At 45.3% G+C, this 17581-nt stretch overlaps 1 protein-coding gene across 4 annotated transcripts in view; it reads right to left on the reverse strand.

The window, feature by feature from the left end:
• hectd1 (HECT domain containing 1) overlaps window positions 1-17581 on the reverse strand; it is a 42743-nt gene that overhangs the window by 18288 nt on the left and 6874 nt on the right. For 3 of the 4 annotated variants that reach the window (XM_044166695.1, XM_044166696.1, XM_044166693.1), the window contains exons 3-25: window positions 16482-16631; window positions 16135-16369; window positions 12856-13083; window positions 12498-12779; window positions 12084-12354; window positions 11758-11834; window positions 11207-11305; window positions 10943-11057; window positions 9849-10023; window positions 9401-9539; window positions 9123-9293; window positions 8472-8694; window positions 8031-8378; window positions 6583-6794; window positions 6318-6467; window positions 6086-6180; window positions 4804-4909; window positions 4558-4692; window positions 4206-4345; window positions 3559-3771; window positions 3066-3176; window positions 2744-2910; window positions 1985-2161 (exon numbers count right to left, since the gene is read on the reverse strand). In XM_044166695.1, the coding sequence (XP_044022630.1) occupies window positions 1985-2161; window positions 2744-2910; window positions 3066-3176; window positions 3559-3771; window positions 4206-4345; window positions 4558-4692; window positions 4804-4909; window positions 6086-6180; window positions 6318-6467; window positions 6583-6794; window positions 8031-8378; window positions 8472-8694; window positions 9123-9293; window positions 9401-9539; window positions 9849-10023; window positions 10943-11057; window positions 11207-11305; window positions 11758-11834; window positions 12084-12354; window positions 12498-12779; window positions 12856-13083; window positions 16135-16369; window positions 16482-16621 (4009 nt within the window). In that variant the 5' untranslated portion in view covers window positions 16622-16631. The remainder of the gene's footprint in view (window positions 1-1984; window positions 2162-2743; window positions 2911-3065; window positions 3177-3558; window positions 3772-4205; window positions 4346-4557; window positions 4693-4803; window positions 4910-6085; window positions 6181-6317; window positions 6468-6582; window positions 6795-8030; window positions 8379-8471; window positions 8695-9122; window positions 9294-9400; window positions 9540-9848; window positions 10024-10942; window positions 11058-11206; window positions 11306-11757; window positions 11835-12083; window positions 12355-12497; window positions 12780-12855; window positions 13084-16134; window positions 16370-16481; window positions 16632-17581) is intronic. The other variant, XM_044166694.1, reaches the window with a different exon arrangement.

The raw sequence follows: 17581 nt of genomic DNA on the forward strand, positions 1-17581 counted from the left end.
TGGGGTTGTGCTGACATTTTCAAAAAGGGTCTGACTGATGGTAGTTAGTGCCGGGGTTACACTACACAACATCAGCCCGACGCGTCTATTACAACTCATCGCTTTATCCTGCGTAGTGTATCGTAGCGGAGGACAACCGATGCCGCAGAAAGCGGACAGAAAGACAAGCGCGTCAGAATTTTTTTTGCCTTCTCTCGACGTGTTCGGTGACCAATGGGAGCACAGAGCGCTCTTTTGCGCACAACTGTAAAGACGGCGAAGCGAAAGAGGAAAGATGTCAGTGCTGCGAGGCGGAACTGTGAAACAGAGGAAAGGTCACAGTCGTAGACAGCCAGCATCGTACGCACCATTTCGGACACCATTGTTTGTTTACACCGTCTCGTTCCTTGAAGTCGGTCCCTTCCCGATGACATCACACAGGTCGTGAAAGACGGCAGGCTGTGATTGGTCAGGGACCAACGTGTTGTCTGTTTATGTCTCACGGCAAGAACTTACGACTCTATAATCTCCCAATCTGACACGGTGACGCATCTGAACACACAAAAAGACAGTGAAGTCCGAACCTGGCATAACCGCCGCCGCTAACATCAAAAAACCATCAAGAAGAGGTTGTTCCAACGGTGTCAAGTCTTCTACAGAGGAGGCGTTTTAGTTTTTCAGTCATCCATCTTTCATGTTTCTGATATATACAGCTGTCTACACAGGATGCTCGCCTTCCACTCGCACTTTTTGAGTTTGGCCACAACCCGAAGTTTTATGCCCGTAGCTGCAGTGATTGTGTATTGGGCTCTGAGCGCTGCCAAAACGCAGGTATCCTACACACAATGCTGCGCCTGAACGCATCGTCCACTACGTGAGCTGTGTAAACAGTGTCAGTCTGAGGTTTCCCAGTAAGTGACACTGTAGGTGCAAACAAACTTACAGCACCTGGAAACAGCCACCGGGTGTAAAACTCGCTGTTGAGGTGTCTGCTTGTGGCTTCAGCTGGATGATAGATGTAAAAACTTGAGCGCGTAATCACAAACGACAAGAGGCGTCACAGTCATGAGAAGTTTCAGTCATTGTTATTAATTAGCTAACTGTCAGCTGAGCTAGTACAGCCATCACGCCACCATCCTGGCAGCCGATCGTGTTGAATCTGTACAACCCAGCATATCACAGACAGATGGGAAGTTTCCATCAGACACTGAACTGCACATCTACATCAGAGGTAGCATGTTAGAGGTCATGTTAGAGGTCATGTGAGAAAATGGTTAATGTTCCTCCTTCTTCCAGGAACCTGCTGAGTTTAGATCCTGTTTCACAGAATGATACAGACTGTAGAGTAAAACATGAACGTTGACTGTGGGCAGACATTTGAACCAGCAGGTTGTAAAACTCAGTGGAGTGAAAGACGCAAATTCGTATCTCAGAATCTGGACATCAAGTTTTGCAGCTGAATGAATTTGTACCCAGGTTCTTGAACGTGTGTGTGTAATATATTTGAAAGTGTAATATTTTGTTTGATTAAATTTAAAAAATGTGTAGAAGCCATTTTCATTTAGTTCTTCAAATTACGATTTCGTTTTCTGTGACATAACGTGGTAAATTAAGGAACCAGCACTGACTCGGGTCTTTGTATACATCGGTGCTCGTTTGCTTTCCTCGGCCTCTGAATGTGGTGTTTCAGAGAGTTCAATCGCAATTTAAAAACAGGCTCTCTTGCACCAAAATGTCAACTTCTTAATTTCAAATTATGAAAATATATACAAATTTTTAAATTTAGAACTTGCCGGTACAAGTTTCTGCCCACAGTTGAGCCTCTGAGTACAGAAACTGGGAGCCGGACCCCTGTTAACAAAACTTTAAGACAAGAAAAGGCGTTAAATCACTTTAAATACAACAGTTAAACTGGTTGGTTTGTGAATCCACGGTCCTCTGAAGCTGCAGGACGAATGATAACAAGTTTTTCAGTTTCAGTGTCTGTCCTCTGGACGTGTCTTACCGTTGTGAGCCTCTCCGGTGACGGTGCCCTCTCCAGTTGGGTTGCCGTCCTGGTCGCGCCACTTCCAGTCGATGCCGCGGACGACCCGCGCCCCCGGGACGATGTACTTCATCACCTGGGAACGAAACAGGCGCCGCTGCCTGCGAAGGTTTGCCTCCGCCTCCTTCACAGCTTTACCTGAGGGAGGACGACAGAGAGAGGAAGGTTTATATCAAACATTCAACTGATGACAAAGAGGGATAATCCAATGGTGACAGAGAAAGTGAAAAAGAGAACAGAGGAGTGGAGCATACGGCTCAAGTAGGTGACGAAATGCTCAGAAATTACTTTTAGTTTAAATAAATTTGACGTCCTAATAAAATGTTTGCACAAAATACATCAACTGATGTTACTCAAAGACTCAAAGAAATGCTTTTGAACATCAGACCTGAGCGCTCGAAGTTCCAACACTGTGTGTGAGACACTGAAGTTACACATGCACACAGTTTGGTTACGGTAAGTATGAATTTTGGCACGGCCTTTACATCCAAAGGTAGGGCCAAGGTTTATACTTGGAACTCGTGTGTATGCATGTGTAACGTCAGCGTCACACACAATGCGGGGACTTTGAACGCTGAGTTTCACACGGTTTTCTGCTTTAAAAAGGTGATGAAGACTGATGGAAACATGTCGGGGGTGAACGTGACCACAACATCCCTGATTCAAGTCTACATGGGGGGCCCTTACTCAATATTACATAAGCGCAGATGGCAGCCTTACCGAGCTGGTCCTCACAGACGGCGGTGACGGTGCCGTACAGCTCGAGTCCGGACAGAGACAGGTAGTGAGTCTGACCGCTGGCGTTCTTCCCCATCTGTTTGATCCTGATGTGTCTCCATCCCTGCTTCTCCTCTTTGGACGGATCCAGAGGCCACGTGGCCGTCGACCTGACACACACACACACACACACACAGAGTTAGATGACAGTAGTATACAGTATTTTCTCCCACTTGCTGATATAAATTTTGTCACAAATCGCGCTGAAACGATTGTCCATTACAGATTAATTGATCGGCTCATTGGCACAAGAGGAACGTCGTACCCCGGTTCGTTGAGGCTGCAGTCGTCTACGTGGGTGTAGAGAGTTGTCCAGTTCTGACCGTCCTTCGACACCTGAAACACCCAGTTCCTCAGCGCAGAGCGGCCATAACCCCTGCAGGAGGAGGAGGAGCAGCAGATAAAACCAAATATATTAATTAGTCTTTTTTTCCCCAATTTGTTACCTGGCATGTTTTAGGAGGAAGGTGTGTTTATTTTATTACCTGCTGTGTCTAAAGGTTGTATGTTTGTTTCACTACCTTGCGTGTCTCAGGGTGTAAGTTTGTTTTATTGACTGGTACGTCTCACGGTATTGGTATTTTTCTTTTATTACCTGGCGCGTATCACAGGGTAGGTTTGTTTTAGTACCTGGCGTGGCACAAGGTATAGGTTTGATATATTACCTGGCGTGTCTCAGGGTGTAGGTAGGTTTGTTTTATTACCTGTCAGGGTGTATGTTTGTTTTAGTACCTCAGGGTGTACATATGGTTTGTTACCTGGCGTGTCTCAGGGTGTACGCTGAGGGAATGACCCAGAGGCCGAGGTCGACGGCGAACCAGGCGTTCTTGTCGTCATTGGTGTGGCAGTTGAGGGCAGAGCTATCCCGACTCAGGATGTCCTCCAACCGCCCGTAGGGGAGGTTCCGCCCCTCTGATGATGTCACCACCACGAGGCCGTAGGCAGCGGGATTTACCCACTCATAGGCCGTCCTGAGTGGAAAAGAAATGAGGATGAATGAGTTGCTGAAGTCCAGCTGTGATGATGTTCCAGAAGTCTGAAACTATAAATCTGATAAAAGGGCGGAACTTCAACTATTGATTAACTTTCACCCTTTAAAATAACTATCAAAATAAATAACCAATACCTCAACAAATCATATTTTAACAGTTTAAAGTCTTTAATAAGTCTAAGAACTGAGGAAATGTGAAATCGACATTTACCAGGTTACCGTTCAATTTGTCTGGATAACTCAACTACAAAAGGTGCGTGCTGCATAAAATGTGATATTTGAAGCCACTCTTCAGTTTAAAAAAAAACATGTAGTCCACCAAAAAGTACATTTTAAAGTAAAAAGATGCTATAAAAAGGTCCTCAGTTTGCCTTAAATAAAGATTTATAGTTTGACTGCAGCCGCTGCACTTACTTGGCGTTGGTTCCGACCCAGTAGATGATTCCATTCTCGTCAAAGTCATGTTGGTGTCTGAACGTGAAGGTCTGTCCTTCCCTCAGCTTCCTCACGAAGACGAAGGATGAACGCTCAAAGTCGTACCACTGCTTCGCCACCTGAGGACGAAGAGGAGGAAGAATTTTACACTCATCAGTGTAAAATGAGTAGAGGTGATGCCTTTGATTTGGTCTTTTTGGGCAAAGCACTCAGAAAAGTTCCCCGACACCCTCAGAGTAATAATCCACGCTCTGTGCGAGTGCTAATGTGCACGCATCAGAGTTACATAAATGCGTGTCTGACTGAATGTGTGTGTTCAGCGTGTCCTCACCATCTTCAGCAGGTACTGCTCCAGAGACTCCACAGTAGCGAGCGGTTCCATCTTCAACATGCGACCCGTCCGGTCGATCAGAGCCGTCTCACCCGGCGCTCGCTCCAGACGGAACCGCAACCTCCTTGTCAAGATCTGATAAGCACAAACGCAGTCCACTAAGTTTGTCCTTCGGGAGACACGCGTACGCCAACCAACAGAGTTTCTCCAAACATAGACCTGGACCCAGAACACACTGTGACTCACCTGCAGGTTGTAGGAGGACCCTGGAGTGTCGTACAGGTGCAGAGGTAGTCGTTCTATTGACTCCAGGACAGCTATCAGTTTACGGATTAAGGCAACAGCTGGTCGGCTGCAGACACACACACAAACACAGCGTTGCGTTCAGGTTTAATCTGACAGTTTAAGACAAGAACAGTGAACGGGCGGACCACACGGAGCATACTTCATTAAAGCCCCTTCCACAAACCGCTGTTTTCACTTGTGCTGCCTGATTAGACTTCTTCTTTAGACTTCTTATATAAAGGTGATCCTGGACAGCAGCGTTTGTGTGTTTTGTGATCTTGGTGTTGTTGAGGATTGACTTCATTTTGTGCTCCACTGTCCCATGTACAGTGACTGGAATTATCTGTTTTTAGTTCAGTTGAAGAACCCCGATTTGTTTTGGTTGTCTGAAGATAATACGTTGCCGGCTTTTTAATGAGCAGATTTTGTTTTAGCAAGATTTATAGAAAATGCTTGGCAACTGAGACAGAGAACACTGTATCCAATATAATGAGACATTTCTGTTATGGAAATTTAATGTTTCGAAATGTTCTCTTTTTTAATTTGTGGAAATGTCTATTATGATCTGTCATCCTGGTTGTTGCCGTCTAGTGTCTTGTGGGCTGGGCACCATATGGTGCACGACACTCGAACAATCAAATCGATCTTCTCCAGCCTGTGTGGGCATGTGTGCTCGACCGACAGCTCTCTCACTCTCCCGTTAGCCTTGTTGCACCTTTTAGAGCTGGACAGTTTACATGCTCAGTGTGCTCGACGAGAACAAGTCCGTACGATGTGTCTTACGCCAATATCAGAAGGCAAAAGTGTTCGTAGCGGTTCTGAACGGACACACTGGAAGTTGGCGTGAGGGGAGGAGTGAGACGCGATAATCGTTTAAATACGGAGATAACGGTGCACACTTTCAGACACACTCTCCTGGAGGGTGTTCATGGTGTTGCACTCAGTTGTATGCAAGAAAAGTGACAAATATTTTTGTAAAAACTGAAAAAAAAGAGCTAAGAGAAAAGTTCAAACCCTGCTTACTTCTTCACCTCCAAATCGCTGCGTGAAGTGGGAGTGATTGTCGGTTTCGGAAAAAGTTACAGAAATTGCGTGACGCAGCCCCCGTGTCCAAGGTCTGTATTAGTTCATTGAGTCTGGTAACACAACTCCAACCTGACTAGAGATCTAATTAGCCCGAGTAACTTGACACCTGTGTGGAAGTCAGGATAGGAACATGTCAGCTGGTGTTTGGTGCCGTTACCTTTCATCGTCTTCATTCTCGCTGAAAGCTGCCTTAAAGACATTGATCCTCTCCATTAAAGGCTTACAGTCATGTTTCAGGTCCAGTTCCACACTCTGCACACAGACGGACAGGAGAATTCATTTTACACCAGTGACTTTCTACATCTTTAAAAAAGGACGCTGCCATGTTTTAAAGGCAAAACAATGACATACTGTAGGCTTGATAAGGGTTTTAGAAAAAGAACACTTACATTGTTGAGGACAGTGAACAGAGCCTGGACCAGGCCACTGCTACACATCTCATACGGAGAAATCGTGTTTTCATCCTTCAAAACTACGATCAGGTTCTCCAGAGCCGTTTTCATCAGGTCCCTCCACGTGTTCTCCCCTTCAATACACTGCTAACACAGAAAACGGTACAAAAATCATACAACATACCAAAATCAATACCTACAGCATGGCTACTTAAAGTCTGGAATGAATCCCAGGATTTTAGAAGTGTGTGTGTTTATGTACATGTCTGTTGGTGTGCAGCTCCCAGGCGGACTCCAGCTGTGTGGAGATGTTCCTCAGGGTGACCACCACTCCTCTGGGCATGCTCTCTACAGCTTTGAAGTGATCGTCGTACAGCTCCCTCGCCATGCTCTTCACCTTCTGCTTCGTCTTCTCCAGCTTCGACTTCAACTTTCTGCCTCGCTTCCCCGTCCAGCCCGTCACAAACTCTGAGCCTGCACACACACACACACACCCACATGCCAGACAACGTCAACATTAATATCGATGGTACTTGATCGGAGCGCTGCTTGTGATACAGTTGATCAGCAGGAACGCGTCGGACTGTCTGAAACTATTTTTAACTGGTTTCTTTGTCTCAGTAAATGATCGTCTCTCAAAACAGTAAATAAACTTACGGGGTTCCTCAAGGATCCATCTTAAAGCAACTACTTTTTAACATATTTGTTCCAGCTGTGTGTTTCTGCTTCCATAGTTGTGCTAATGAGCTTTCTTATGTTGCTCTTGCCTTGATGTCACAAAAGCTTTTGGGATCCGTGTGAGAACGAGGTGGCGTTTATCCAGAAATATAATAAACTTGACAACAACAAAGCTTTTTGCAGCTCAGTAAAACGGAAGCATTAGTTGCAGGTAAGTTGCCGCCATGATAAACCTTTAAAGCAGGAATCTGTTCGTATCGTATTTCATGTCTCACCGGTACCTTAAAAACAACACGCACCCACCAACACAGCCCGCTGCGCTGTTTTGACGAGAAATTGGCTAAAAAAAATGTAAATCGAAAATGTTTAAGCGCTTTATAAACTGTTTAAAACGTCAGCACTTGATAACCTCGGAGGATTAAACAAAGGCCTATCTCAGTAGATTAACCCCTGCCATGCCACACCATGGAAGGACACCAGTAACTTCACCAGCGAGCTTTGCAGCTACTCTCCATTTTACAATCTGTTTCCTGCTGACGGTTCACTAAATCAGAAGTGTGTTTTGTGCCTCGCAGCCAGGATTTATCCCTTTTCAAACCTGGACTTCTCTCCTTTAGAGGCGTTTCAGACAGAGATCCTGTGTGTTCATAAGAATGTTTAAGGAGTTATTTATATGAAAAGTTTGAAAAATAGTTTACTTGTTAATAATATGTTGATAATATGTATCACGACAAGTTAATTTGCTCTTTTTATTAATTTCTAACTAATTTACTGTGCATGGATTTAACCTAATTACAGCTAAGTGGTCTTTTTGCAGTAACTTTTGTATTTGAGAAAGCTCTTTATCAGCTGTATAAGTTGATGTTGCCACTATAACACATCCGTTGCAGAGATATTTTCTGTTCAGTGAGGTTGTGTAGTTGTTTCAGAATCATAAAATCAAGCTTCTGTGTGAATTCTTCGAACAGTAACTTGCATGCAGCGGATACGCTGCTTCTGGTGTGAATTAAAGCTACAAGATTTTAAACTTTCCATAGTTTTGAGAGTTTATGTTGATGTGTTGTTGTAACAGCTGCAGGAAGATTCGTGGAGCTGCTGGGAAATGCTGAGACACACCCAGTGAGGTCTCGGCGGTGAAGGAGTGTTTAGTTCCTCTGTTGGACTCGAAGACGAAGCCCGGCAGGTCTTCCTTCAAGATGGTGGCCTGCTGTCCGTCTGAGTTGTGGATGGCGATCTCTCCGTCCTTCAGGCAGGTCAGAGACCAGTTCCCCACAGTCAGCTTAGTGGGACCCACACTGGACAGGATGGGCTGACTGGCTGTTACTGGTTTCACCTGACTCCTCGCCCGCTGCAGCTTCTCCAGGAACTCACTGCGAGACTCTGCCGACGAGGGGGGGGGGTTCAAGAGAGATCAGTCAGAGCAACAAAGATAATTAGAGATCAATAAGTGTGTTATGAGTTAGTTATTTGTACCGGAGCTGTCCGACCCCCCCTCTGGACTTCCGCTGGAGTACATGGTGGCCAGCTTCCCGTCCAGGATGAACCTGAACCAGCCGTTGGAGCCGTTGGAGAGCTCGAGTGCCGCAGCATCCGACCAGATGTAGAGACAGTCCCTCCCTCTGATGATGGACCAGTCCTTCCAGTGATACGGCTTCCCCTGCTGGATCTCCCTCGCGTCCTCCTGCACCTCCTCCTCCTGCAGGAGGAACAAGCCATTCAGTTAGATGTACTCATATTTTTAACATGTTCTAAAGTTGTGACTGTAAAAGATCATGTTTTTAATTCAGTGTTTTAAAGTTTCAACATTTCAAATCTAAAGGTAAATCTTACATCAACTTGAAGGACACTACAGTGCCCACGCTACATGAAATCTTTAAAACGATCAAGTTTTAAAAGGATGATTCTGCTTCAATTCAGGCTTCTTTTTAGAGATGTCATCGAGTCCTCAGCTACTGTATTAACTTTGTGAGAACGATTTTATTTCTGACAGAAATGGACAAAACTGTGAAAACAGATATATAATAAACCAGAAACATCTTTTAAATCTGAAGGGTTTTGTTCGAGTCATCATCTGAGACAGGAACAGATACAGCGGGTTTGCGCACACACACTCTCGCTCTCTACCTTCTCAGGTTTGGCTTCGTCCTCGTTCTCGTCGTCAGACGCCGGTCCAGCCAGAGTGGACACCTTGTTGATGACTCCCAGTCGGGCCAGCTGGTCGAGGAAGACGTCTCCACCTTTATCCACCAGATCTCTGATGATCTGCAGAGCCAGGAGGTGACCGTCGTCATCGTCCTGAGACACAGAGAGACACAAAGATAGGTTTCACATCTTGTGTAGCCATGAGTACAGTTTTGTGTGCGAGTGTGTGTGTGCGCACGAGTGTGTGTGTGTGTGTGTACCTCCTGGTCGAGGACAGTCGCCGTGATCTCCACCAGCACAGTGGGAAGATTGTGTCCCGTCTCACTATCACACACCTCCTTCAGCAGGACTTCACTGCTGTAGTGAACCATCTTCCTGATCAGAGCCAGACTGGCTTTCCTAAAACACACCAAAACACACATACACACACACAAAACACACCCAGCTGTCTTGTCAACACATTTACGCAGAAATATTTCTTTTCTTTCACTTTTTACATGGAAAAAGACAGAATTTCAAAATGATGGTTCTGTTCAGTAAACTGAGACGGTCTGCTGACAATAAATCAGCCAATGACAGACAGCATGGCTTAAAAGTGCAGTTCGACTTTCATCTGCTATAAATAAACAGAGTAGGACTGTCGTAGCAAATGTTTTAACGGTTCGGTTCAGTTTTTCTACCTTATATTAACTGTCTGGGCCAGTTTACCTAATAGAAGGCAGCATGGTTTGCTGAAAGGTTTGTGCAAAAACAGGCAGAAGTCTCCTCAGGTAGATCGGGGCCATTTCTGGGTCTCCTTTGGGCTCGCTGCCCTCTTCCTCCTCCTTGTTCACATCTTTCTTCTTCTTGTCGTCGCCCTTGTTCACCGGACACATCCAGTCTCCTGCAACAAACGCACAGGTTCGAGTTACCTCACTGGTGCTGTGCGAGCAGCCCCACCTACAGTCAATAAAAATGGTGACAGTGTCTGGAGCACACCCGGTGTATGTGTAGCATCCTGGAAGCAGGATTTTGTTTATTGAACAACATGGAAATTAAGTGCTCAAATGCTGTGAGCTGTTGACAGAGGAAATCAACATTTAACAGTGTTTGAGCCAGGGTTGTTGGGAGGGGAGGGGGGTCCAACGGGCCCATTCGTACTTTTCCAGGAGTTCAAGAGGGACATAAACAATACTGTCAAAACTGCACACCCACTAAATGCTACACAAGCAGAAGCAGCAGAAGACGACGACAGAGTGCCGTTTCTCTCGGTGTAGCTCAGCTAACTCGCACGATAACGTTAATTGACTACATTTAATAACATGTAAAAGTGAGAAGCCTGCCAACAGCATTGATTCTGCTTGAGTTTATGGGAACACGCACCAACGTCACAGTGATTGGGCGTTTGCATTCATAACACACAGAATAAAATGCAGTGACCCCTTTTTAAAACATCATTTATCTAAGAGGATTTGGACAAATACTCATGATGACTCAGCTGATTGGTTTACCATATAACCGCTGGGGGCTGATGATGTTTTTGGCGATGGCTAAACATTCTCTTGTCACGTGACGTATTCACGTTTTATGTCTTTTGTACCTCAGTCTGTGCGCCTACGTCTCTGCGTGTTCTATGTTTTACTTGGCTGCAAGATAAATTTCCCCTCGGAGACGGTAAAGTTAAAATGACTTCAGGTTGTTTCGTGAGTTCGCCATCTTCTGCCACAGAATCAGGAGCAACAGATAAAAGTATCCACCTTTGGGAAACACTGAGTAGCGGCGGCAGCAGCAGTAGTACACAGTAGTATTATGGGTTTACTAACCAGGGGACTGCAGTATAGCCACCACCTCACTGTGTCCTCTCTCCCTGGCCTTGTCCAGAGGAGTTTTCCCGTCCTCATCTCTCAGGTCAGGGTTGGCTCCATGACGCAGCAGAGTCTACACACACACACACACACACACACACACAACAAAATGTTAAGAACAAAACGTGGCTCCAGGTGAGAGCTAGCTACCTGAAAGGAAAACGGAACAACAGACAGACGCATATTTACAGTGTGTGTTCACTCTGTGGATCTGTGCGTTACCTTGGCTACTTGCGGGCGTCCGAAACAGGCAGCGTAGTGTAGTGAGGATGACCTCTGACCTCTGTTGACGTCCGCCCCCCTCTCACATAGAAACTCCACCTGGAACAACAACAAACATGTGGTTGGTCAAACTGACATTACAGCCAGGAAATACAAAACGTGCGAATGAGAGCCAACACGAGTCTCCAGATATCAGCTCCTATGGAATTTATTCCATAGGAGCGTAATTTATTTAGCATACAAGCTAAAGTACTTTAGCCTTGCTATGTTAGCATTACTCGCAATGCACAGCTAAGGCTGACATGAAATCAGTCTTTAAATGATCCAGGTCACGACCTCTAAAACTAAAGTCAGTAGGATTCATCCTCTGGAGATCATGAATGTCTGGACCAAGTCTATCAGCGATCTATCCAGTAGTTGTTGAGATATTTCACTCTGGAAACATAGTGGTGGACCGGCTGACATTGCCACCCCTAAATCCAAGCAGCTAGGTGTGGCTAATAAACAAAACTGATTTAAATAAAAGAGCTCAGTGTCTGTTTATTTTTTACCATTTCCTGTGTGCCAAAAGCTGAAGCCCAGTTGAGCAGCGTCTGTCCAACATCGTCCATGAAGTTCACCTCAAAAGCTGCAATAGAAAGCAGAGGGTCACTTAAAACAAGATGGCAGCAGCAATTTCCAGCAGAAAACTTTTCATTCAAGTGTAGTCCACCATCCGTCCCAGACAGCAATTACATTTAAATGTTTTCATTTCTATTAGAAGGGTCTGCCTGTGATATGGTAAACACAGCCTGGGCAAATAACCTCGGAGGAGATTTTCTTCAGGAACTGACTCCTACAGCGTCTAAAGTCTTATCACAGGTGTCTGCGTTCTTACCTCCGGTGTCGATGGCGTCGATGAGAGCGTCGGTGTCCTTGCTGCGGATACAGTCGATGAGCTGTCGGTGTGATCTCTCCCCTGAACTGTCCAGGCGTCGCAGGCCGGGGATCCGACCCGTCGACCCCGCCGTGGATTTGGGTAGCGCCTTTCGTCCCTCAAACAGGAGCACCAGCAGGAGGTCCACCAGCCGCATGGTGTCCAGCACGCAGCGCTCGTCTCCTCCCAGAGCGGACTCCATCGAGTCGGGCAGCGCCGAACGCAACAGGTCCTGAAGACGCGAGAGGAAGGGGGCGAACATATCAGACAATGTTACATTTCTGTAAAATCTAAAGAAGAAAATGTTCCTTCTCTCTTGAAAAAGTATAAAAAGTATTATTCTTGTGTTGTGACGTTTCAGGTGTGTCGACCTACGTGTGTGACGAGCGGCGACCCCCTGCACAGTGTGGACAGCAGGCTGACGATGGTCGACACCTGGTTGCTCAGTTTGGAGTCTGGGGCTGAGGGGGCGGCGCCCGTCGAGGTCCGGCCAGGCTTACAGGAGGAGGCGGGGCCCGTCGCCGTGCCGCCGGCGGCCGCCATGCGAGACAGCAGCTCCTCCGTCAGGCCGTGTTTGGCTAAAGGGGCGGGGTCCACGCCGCGGCGAGTGAACCTGTCGGCCAATGAGGCGAAGCAGCGCAGAGCACCGTCTGATACCTGGGGGACAGGAAGTGGTTAGCTCTACTGAGAAACAAACTGCTGAAAAACAAACTGTCGACTCCCTCGTAGTTACCTGGTGGTCTTCGTGTTTGAGGAGGCTGGACAGAGACTCGACGCAGGTCTCCAGAGACGAGTCCTGAGGCTCCATCTTGCTGCAGAGTCGGGACACCACGGCCATGGCGGAGTGCAGAGTGTCTTTATGAACCAGATGACCGCTATCTCTGATGAAACTCAGCACACAGTTCAGACCGCCGGCCTCGAACACAGCACCAGACTCCCTGGTACAGATCAGTTCCAGCACCTAGACAACAAAACACGCGCAGATTAAAACCAGCAGGATGACTTCTCTGCACCTTTTGGTACCTCTGAGCCAGATATCAAGCCTGACCCAGCTGAACGGAAAGTAAAAACAGATTCACACTGTGTCAGAACTTCCTGAATTAACAGGAACGTTTCAAATGGATGTTTACGGAAAAGCTTGCGGGTTTAAAAAGGACTAAGGACTGAAATTTAGACGCACTAAACCTGTATTTCAGGGAGTTTCGCCCCATTAACCCGCACTCATCACTTTTAATCAACCTATCAGTGTTTGGACTGATTTCCTTTCTTCCAGGTGATTTCAGTTCATGTTACAGTTTACCTGTGGAGTTTGCTTGACAACAAACAAAAGTTATGTTTACAAAATTACGTTCCTGTCACATGGTATCAACAGTTGAAAAGACTCATTTGTTTGAACAAATAAAAGCGATGGCTGGACAGTGAAACTGAAGGGATGATATGGAAAAATGATTTTATGGTCCTTTAACCAAACGAGCGAACCGGCCGGAAACACTGACTGCTGAAAGGCTTCCTAAAATCTCATCTGTTTTTTCTTTCAAAACTCAAAACTCTCGTAGCGCTGAAACGCTTAGCTGATTGATAAAATAAATGAATAAAATTATTTGAAAGCCATTTTGAAAATCTAATAATCGTTCAAGTCATTTATCAAGAAAATTGTCAATCAATCATTCTCTGGTAGCAGCTTCTCCAGTGTCTCAGATTTTCTCCGTTTTATTTCATTGTAAATTGAATATTTTTGGTTTTGGACTATTGGTCGGACTAAACAAAACATCTGAAGACGTCACTGAGTTTTAGGAAACTGATGCACATCTTTCACTATGACATTTTATAGACTGAAAGAATAAATCGATTCATTTACTAAAAACTCTTGTAAAAAAGATGGGAAAAGGTTTAATTAACACTCTCCTCTTCAAAGACACAAACAAGGGGAAATAAGATTTAATATCTACCATTTAGTGACCAAAGCTGGGAAAAATGAAATGAACACGAGATGAAACAGCACACAGATCAGTGCCGGGACACGAGACGCAGACAAACTGAGGCCTGAATAAAGAACACAACTGTCCTGTGATGTGTATTAATAAACGTCTGGTGGCACATGGTTGTGGATCTCCTGCCGGGCTGATCTCTGATCAGTTATAATCATGTCTTGGCCTCAGTTAACCTGCTGTTATCTTCCTCCCCGACACACTGGTCCTGTTCAGGATAATAACTTAAAGGAGTCGTCCTGACAAAAAGCCACTTTGATGACATTTCACTGGAACAAAAACACACTGCAGCTTTCACACTAATGAGCTCCAGTAAAAAAAATTAAAAAAAACCATCTCAGGCAAAGAAGTTTATTCTGGCTCAAATTTATGCCGCAGCGTAACACGACATCATCCAGCAGGACGTTGCGGCGGCCAATCAAATACACACATTCCTGGTAAACGACTACAGTGGACGCTGTTTCTACAGTTTATAAAAACGACTTTCCGCAGTTGTAAAATCCTGTTTCAGAGAATTAGAAACCTCTCTGCAGTGTTTTGGGGAAACAGATAAACCTTCAAACTCACTGATCCAATCATCAAACTGGGCTTCCTGGATATTTCATCCTCTCACCTGTACCTGAAGCGACACACCAACATAGTATCTGCAGGGCTGTCTTCGGTCTAAAAGCCCAGAAACTAAAAATACTGGAAAGGAACTCTTTATTCCCAGGTTGAACAGATTCTGCAGTAAGATTAAAGAAATCTTACACCAGCAGTTTGCTACAACTTCCTCAAACTGTTTAAGTGGGTGCAGCTCATGAGAATCTACCGAAAACTGAAGTCGACATTTTAATGACCGACACCATGATGCGAACCAACGGCCGACCCTCCATTACTACTCGACCAGGGTTGAACCCACCCGACTCTGGTGAACTGGTGTCTGTTCAATTAATTAACCTTCATGTAACTGGACCCCCCCCCAAGAAAGAAACCAAGAAGAGAGACATTTCGCAGCATGTATTCAGACTATGTGGACGTTTTTCCTTATTAGGGCTGAGTGATTAATATCAAAATCATCATCATGTTGAGAGTGAACTGAATGTTGTGCTTTCAGAAGACACGTGGACAGAGGCCTGTGCAATGCAGTTCTCAACGACCAATTCCAACACACGGAGAGACTTTTGTTGGAAAAAACTTAGTCCGCTTCTTCATTAAACCGAAACAAAAGTCCAAGTCTAGCTCGGCCCCCGCTCACTGTTGGAGAGAGTGTGGGGAGGTATCAGCAGACCATGGACACATTTTCTGGTCCTGCCCAATCATTCAGCCTTTCTGGACAGAGGTGACAAAAATAATTTCAAAAACATTGGGCTATGACATTAGCTGCTCCTTCACAGTGCTCTATCTTGGTTGTTTTTCTGACAAGATGTCAGCGGATGATGTCTACCTCCTAAAAATCTTGTTGGCTTCGGCCAAGAAGTCCATAACAAAACACTGGTTACAGAAACAGCCCCCGACCGCAAACCTCTTCATCTCCGTGGTGGAAAGTATTAAAACCATGGAGCGTGTGACTTATACCCTGCGACTTCAGGAAGAACTAGGAAGAAGACGTTGGGAAAAAATGGCGGAATTTTTCAGAATGTGACAGTACTTGATTCAGACGAAACAAATGTGAAATGTACGCTTGCTTTATACTTCCCTCATGTGTTCCTTTGTGTTATAAAACTGCTATAAATGTTGTAAATAAAATAAAATTATCATCATGTTGTAATTAAGAATCTCTCAGATACTGACGTGTATCATGATGCAAATGTGTGCAAAATCACACATCAGATTGTTTGAATGCAATCATCTGTGTTGTATGCATTACAACAGACTATGATTCCACTGAAAGATGAAAAATATCTATAATCTACAGTAAATAAAACGATCCTCACATATTCAAACCAAAGACTGAAGCTCCCTTCAGTCGTCTGCATCAGAAATATCATTTAGTCTGATGTTATCACTCACATTACATATCAGACCTCCTCCTGTCCTCCTACCTTGACGCACTGCTCGGCCAGGTCTCTGCTGGTCCTGTTGTTGAGCTCCACCACCACCAGCCGGTTGCACAGCGCCTTGATGGCCCCGTCCACTCCCACGATCCTGCGGGTGCACTCCGCCGACACGTCCAGGTAGTAAGTAATGGCTCTGGCCGTGACCTCCAGCACGTTATCTGGAGCGCTCTCGTCCAGGAAGATCTTACAGAGCGCCGGGAGGAACGTCCGAGGAGGACAACTGGAACGAGGAGAGGGAGGACAGAGAGACAAGTCAGGGCATAGTCCACTGTCCTCGGACCTCCCGACTACTGGCTGCCTGCATCGTTTGTGATCGCAAACTGAAAACTCACGTCTCGAAGCAGCGGTCGACGTTGTCCGACATGAGCAGCAGCATGCAGAGCTGCTCCAGAGCGATGAGCTGCATGTCCCGCTCGTCGCCCTGACCCATCTGCAGCCACTCCAGCAGGGTGTCTGGGTCCACGTCCGCCATGATGGCTAGCCTAAAGGGACAACAAATACACCATGTACACCTAGCTTAAGTGTGTTTTTCATTTGTTGTTGTTTTAATTATACATGTACCATTCATTCTGGGTTACAGCATGCACTGGGCAAGATGCAGTGTACCCAGAACTTTGGCTACATGTGAATGGTTTTAAATACATGCATTAGAAGCATTAATAAAAGAGTTTCACTTGTTTGCAAACAGGGACTGTTCCTCCGTCGTTTCTTTGGCAAACTGAGTTTTTAGGCAAGTTTTTGTTGATGCGTTGCTCATGAAGAAAATCTAACTGTTATGAAACAGACTGAATCTCCATATGCAGTAAGATCACTGACGCAGTTGACTGAAATGGAATGTGAAAATAAAAAACAGATATTTTTGACTTATATGGAAGAGATGAAATTAGACTTTTTTTAGTCTGCGCTCAGTCTCGGTGTTGACTAAAACTAGACTAAAAACATTCCCAAAGTTTTTGTCAGCTAATTTATTGGAGACTAAAATGTTTGTGGTTTTCTTTTGTTGACTAAAAATGTATTTAAAAAAAATGAAGTTTGCCAAATATGACTCCAACTCACATGGACTTTTGATATCGGGACTAAAATAACTGACAAAATGAACACTATTAGTATTTTACTGTGTTATAAATTCCAGTCACACGTCCATGTTCCCCTTACCTGATGACCCGACCGGCTACACGAGCTGGGCTAACCTGACTAGCATGGTTCAGCTAATAGACAACAGCTGCACGCTGCCAAAAGGCTTTCACTGTGGAATTGATGCTCTGCACCTGCCAAGACCCAAACTGCAGATACTCGGTTCAAAGGGCCAAATATCCCCAAAGACAGTAATGCAGTCTCACACAGCTGCAGCTTCAGAGCCGGTGCTCCGACACTGACCTCTATTTGAAATCTTAAATTATTAGATACACCTTTATTCCTGCTCTGACAGTCA

This window comes from Siniperca chuatsi, linkage group LG15 (assembly GCF_020085105.1).
Source record: "Siniperca chuatsi isolate FFG_IHB_CAS linkage group LG15, ASM2008510v1, whole genome shotgun sequence".
Taxonomy (NCBI): domain Eukaryota; kingdom Metazoa; phylum Chordata; class Actinopteri; order Centrarchiformes; family Sinipercidae; genus Siniperca; species Siniperca chuatsi.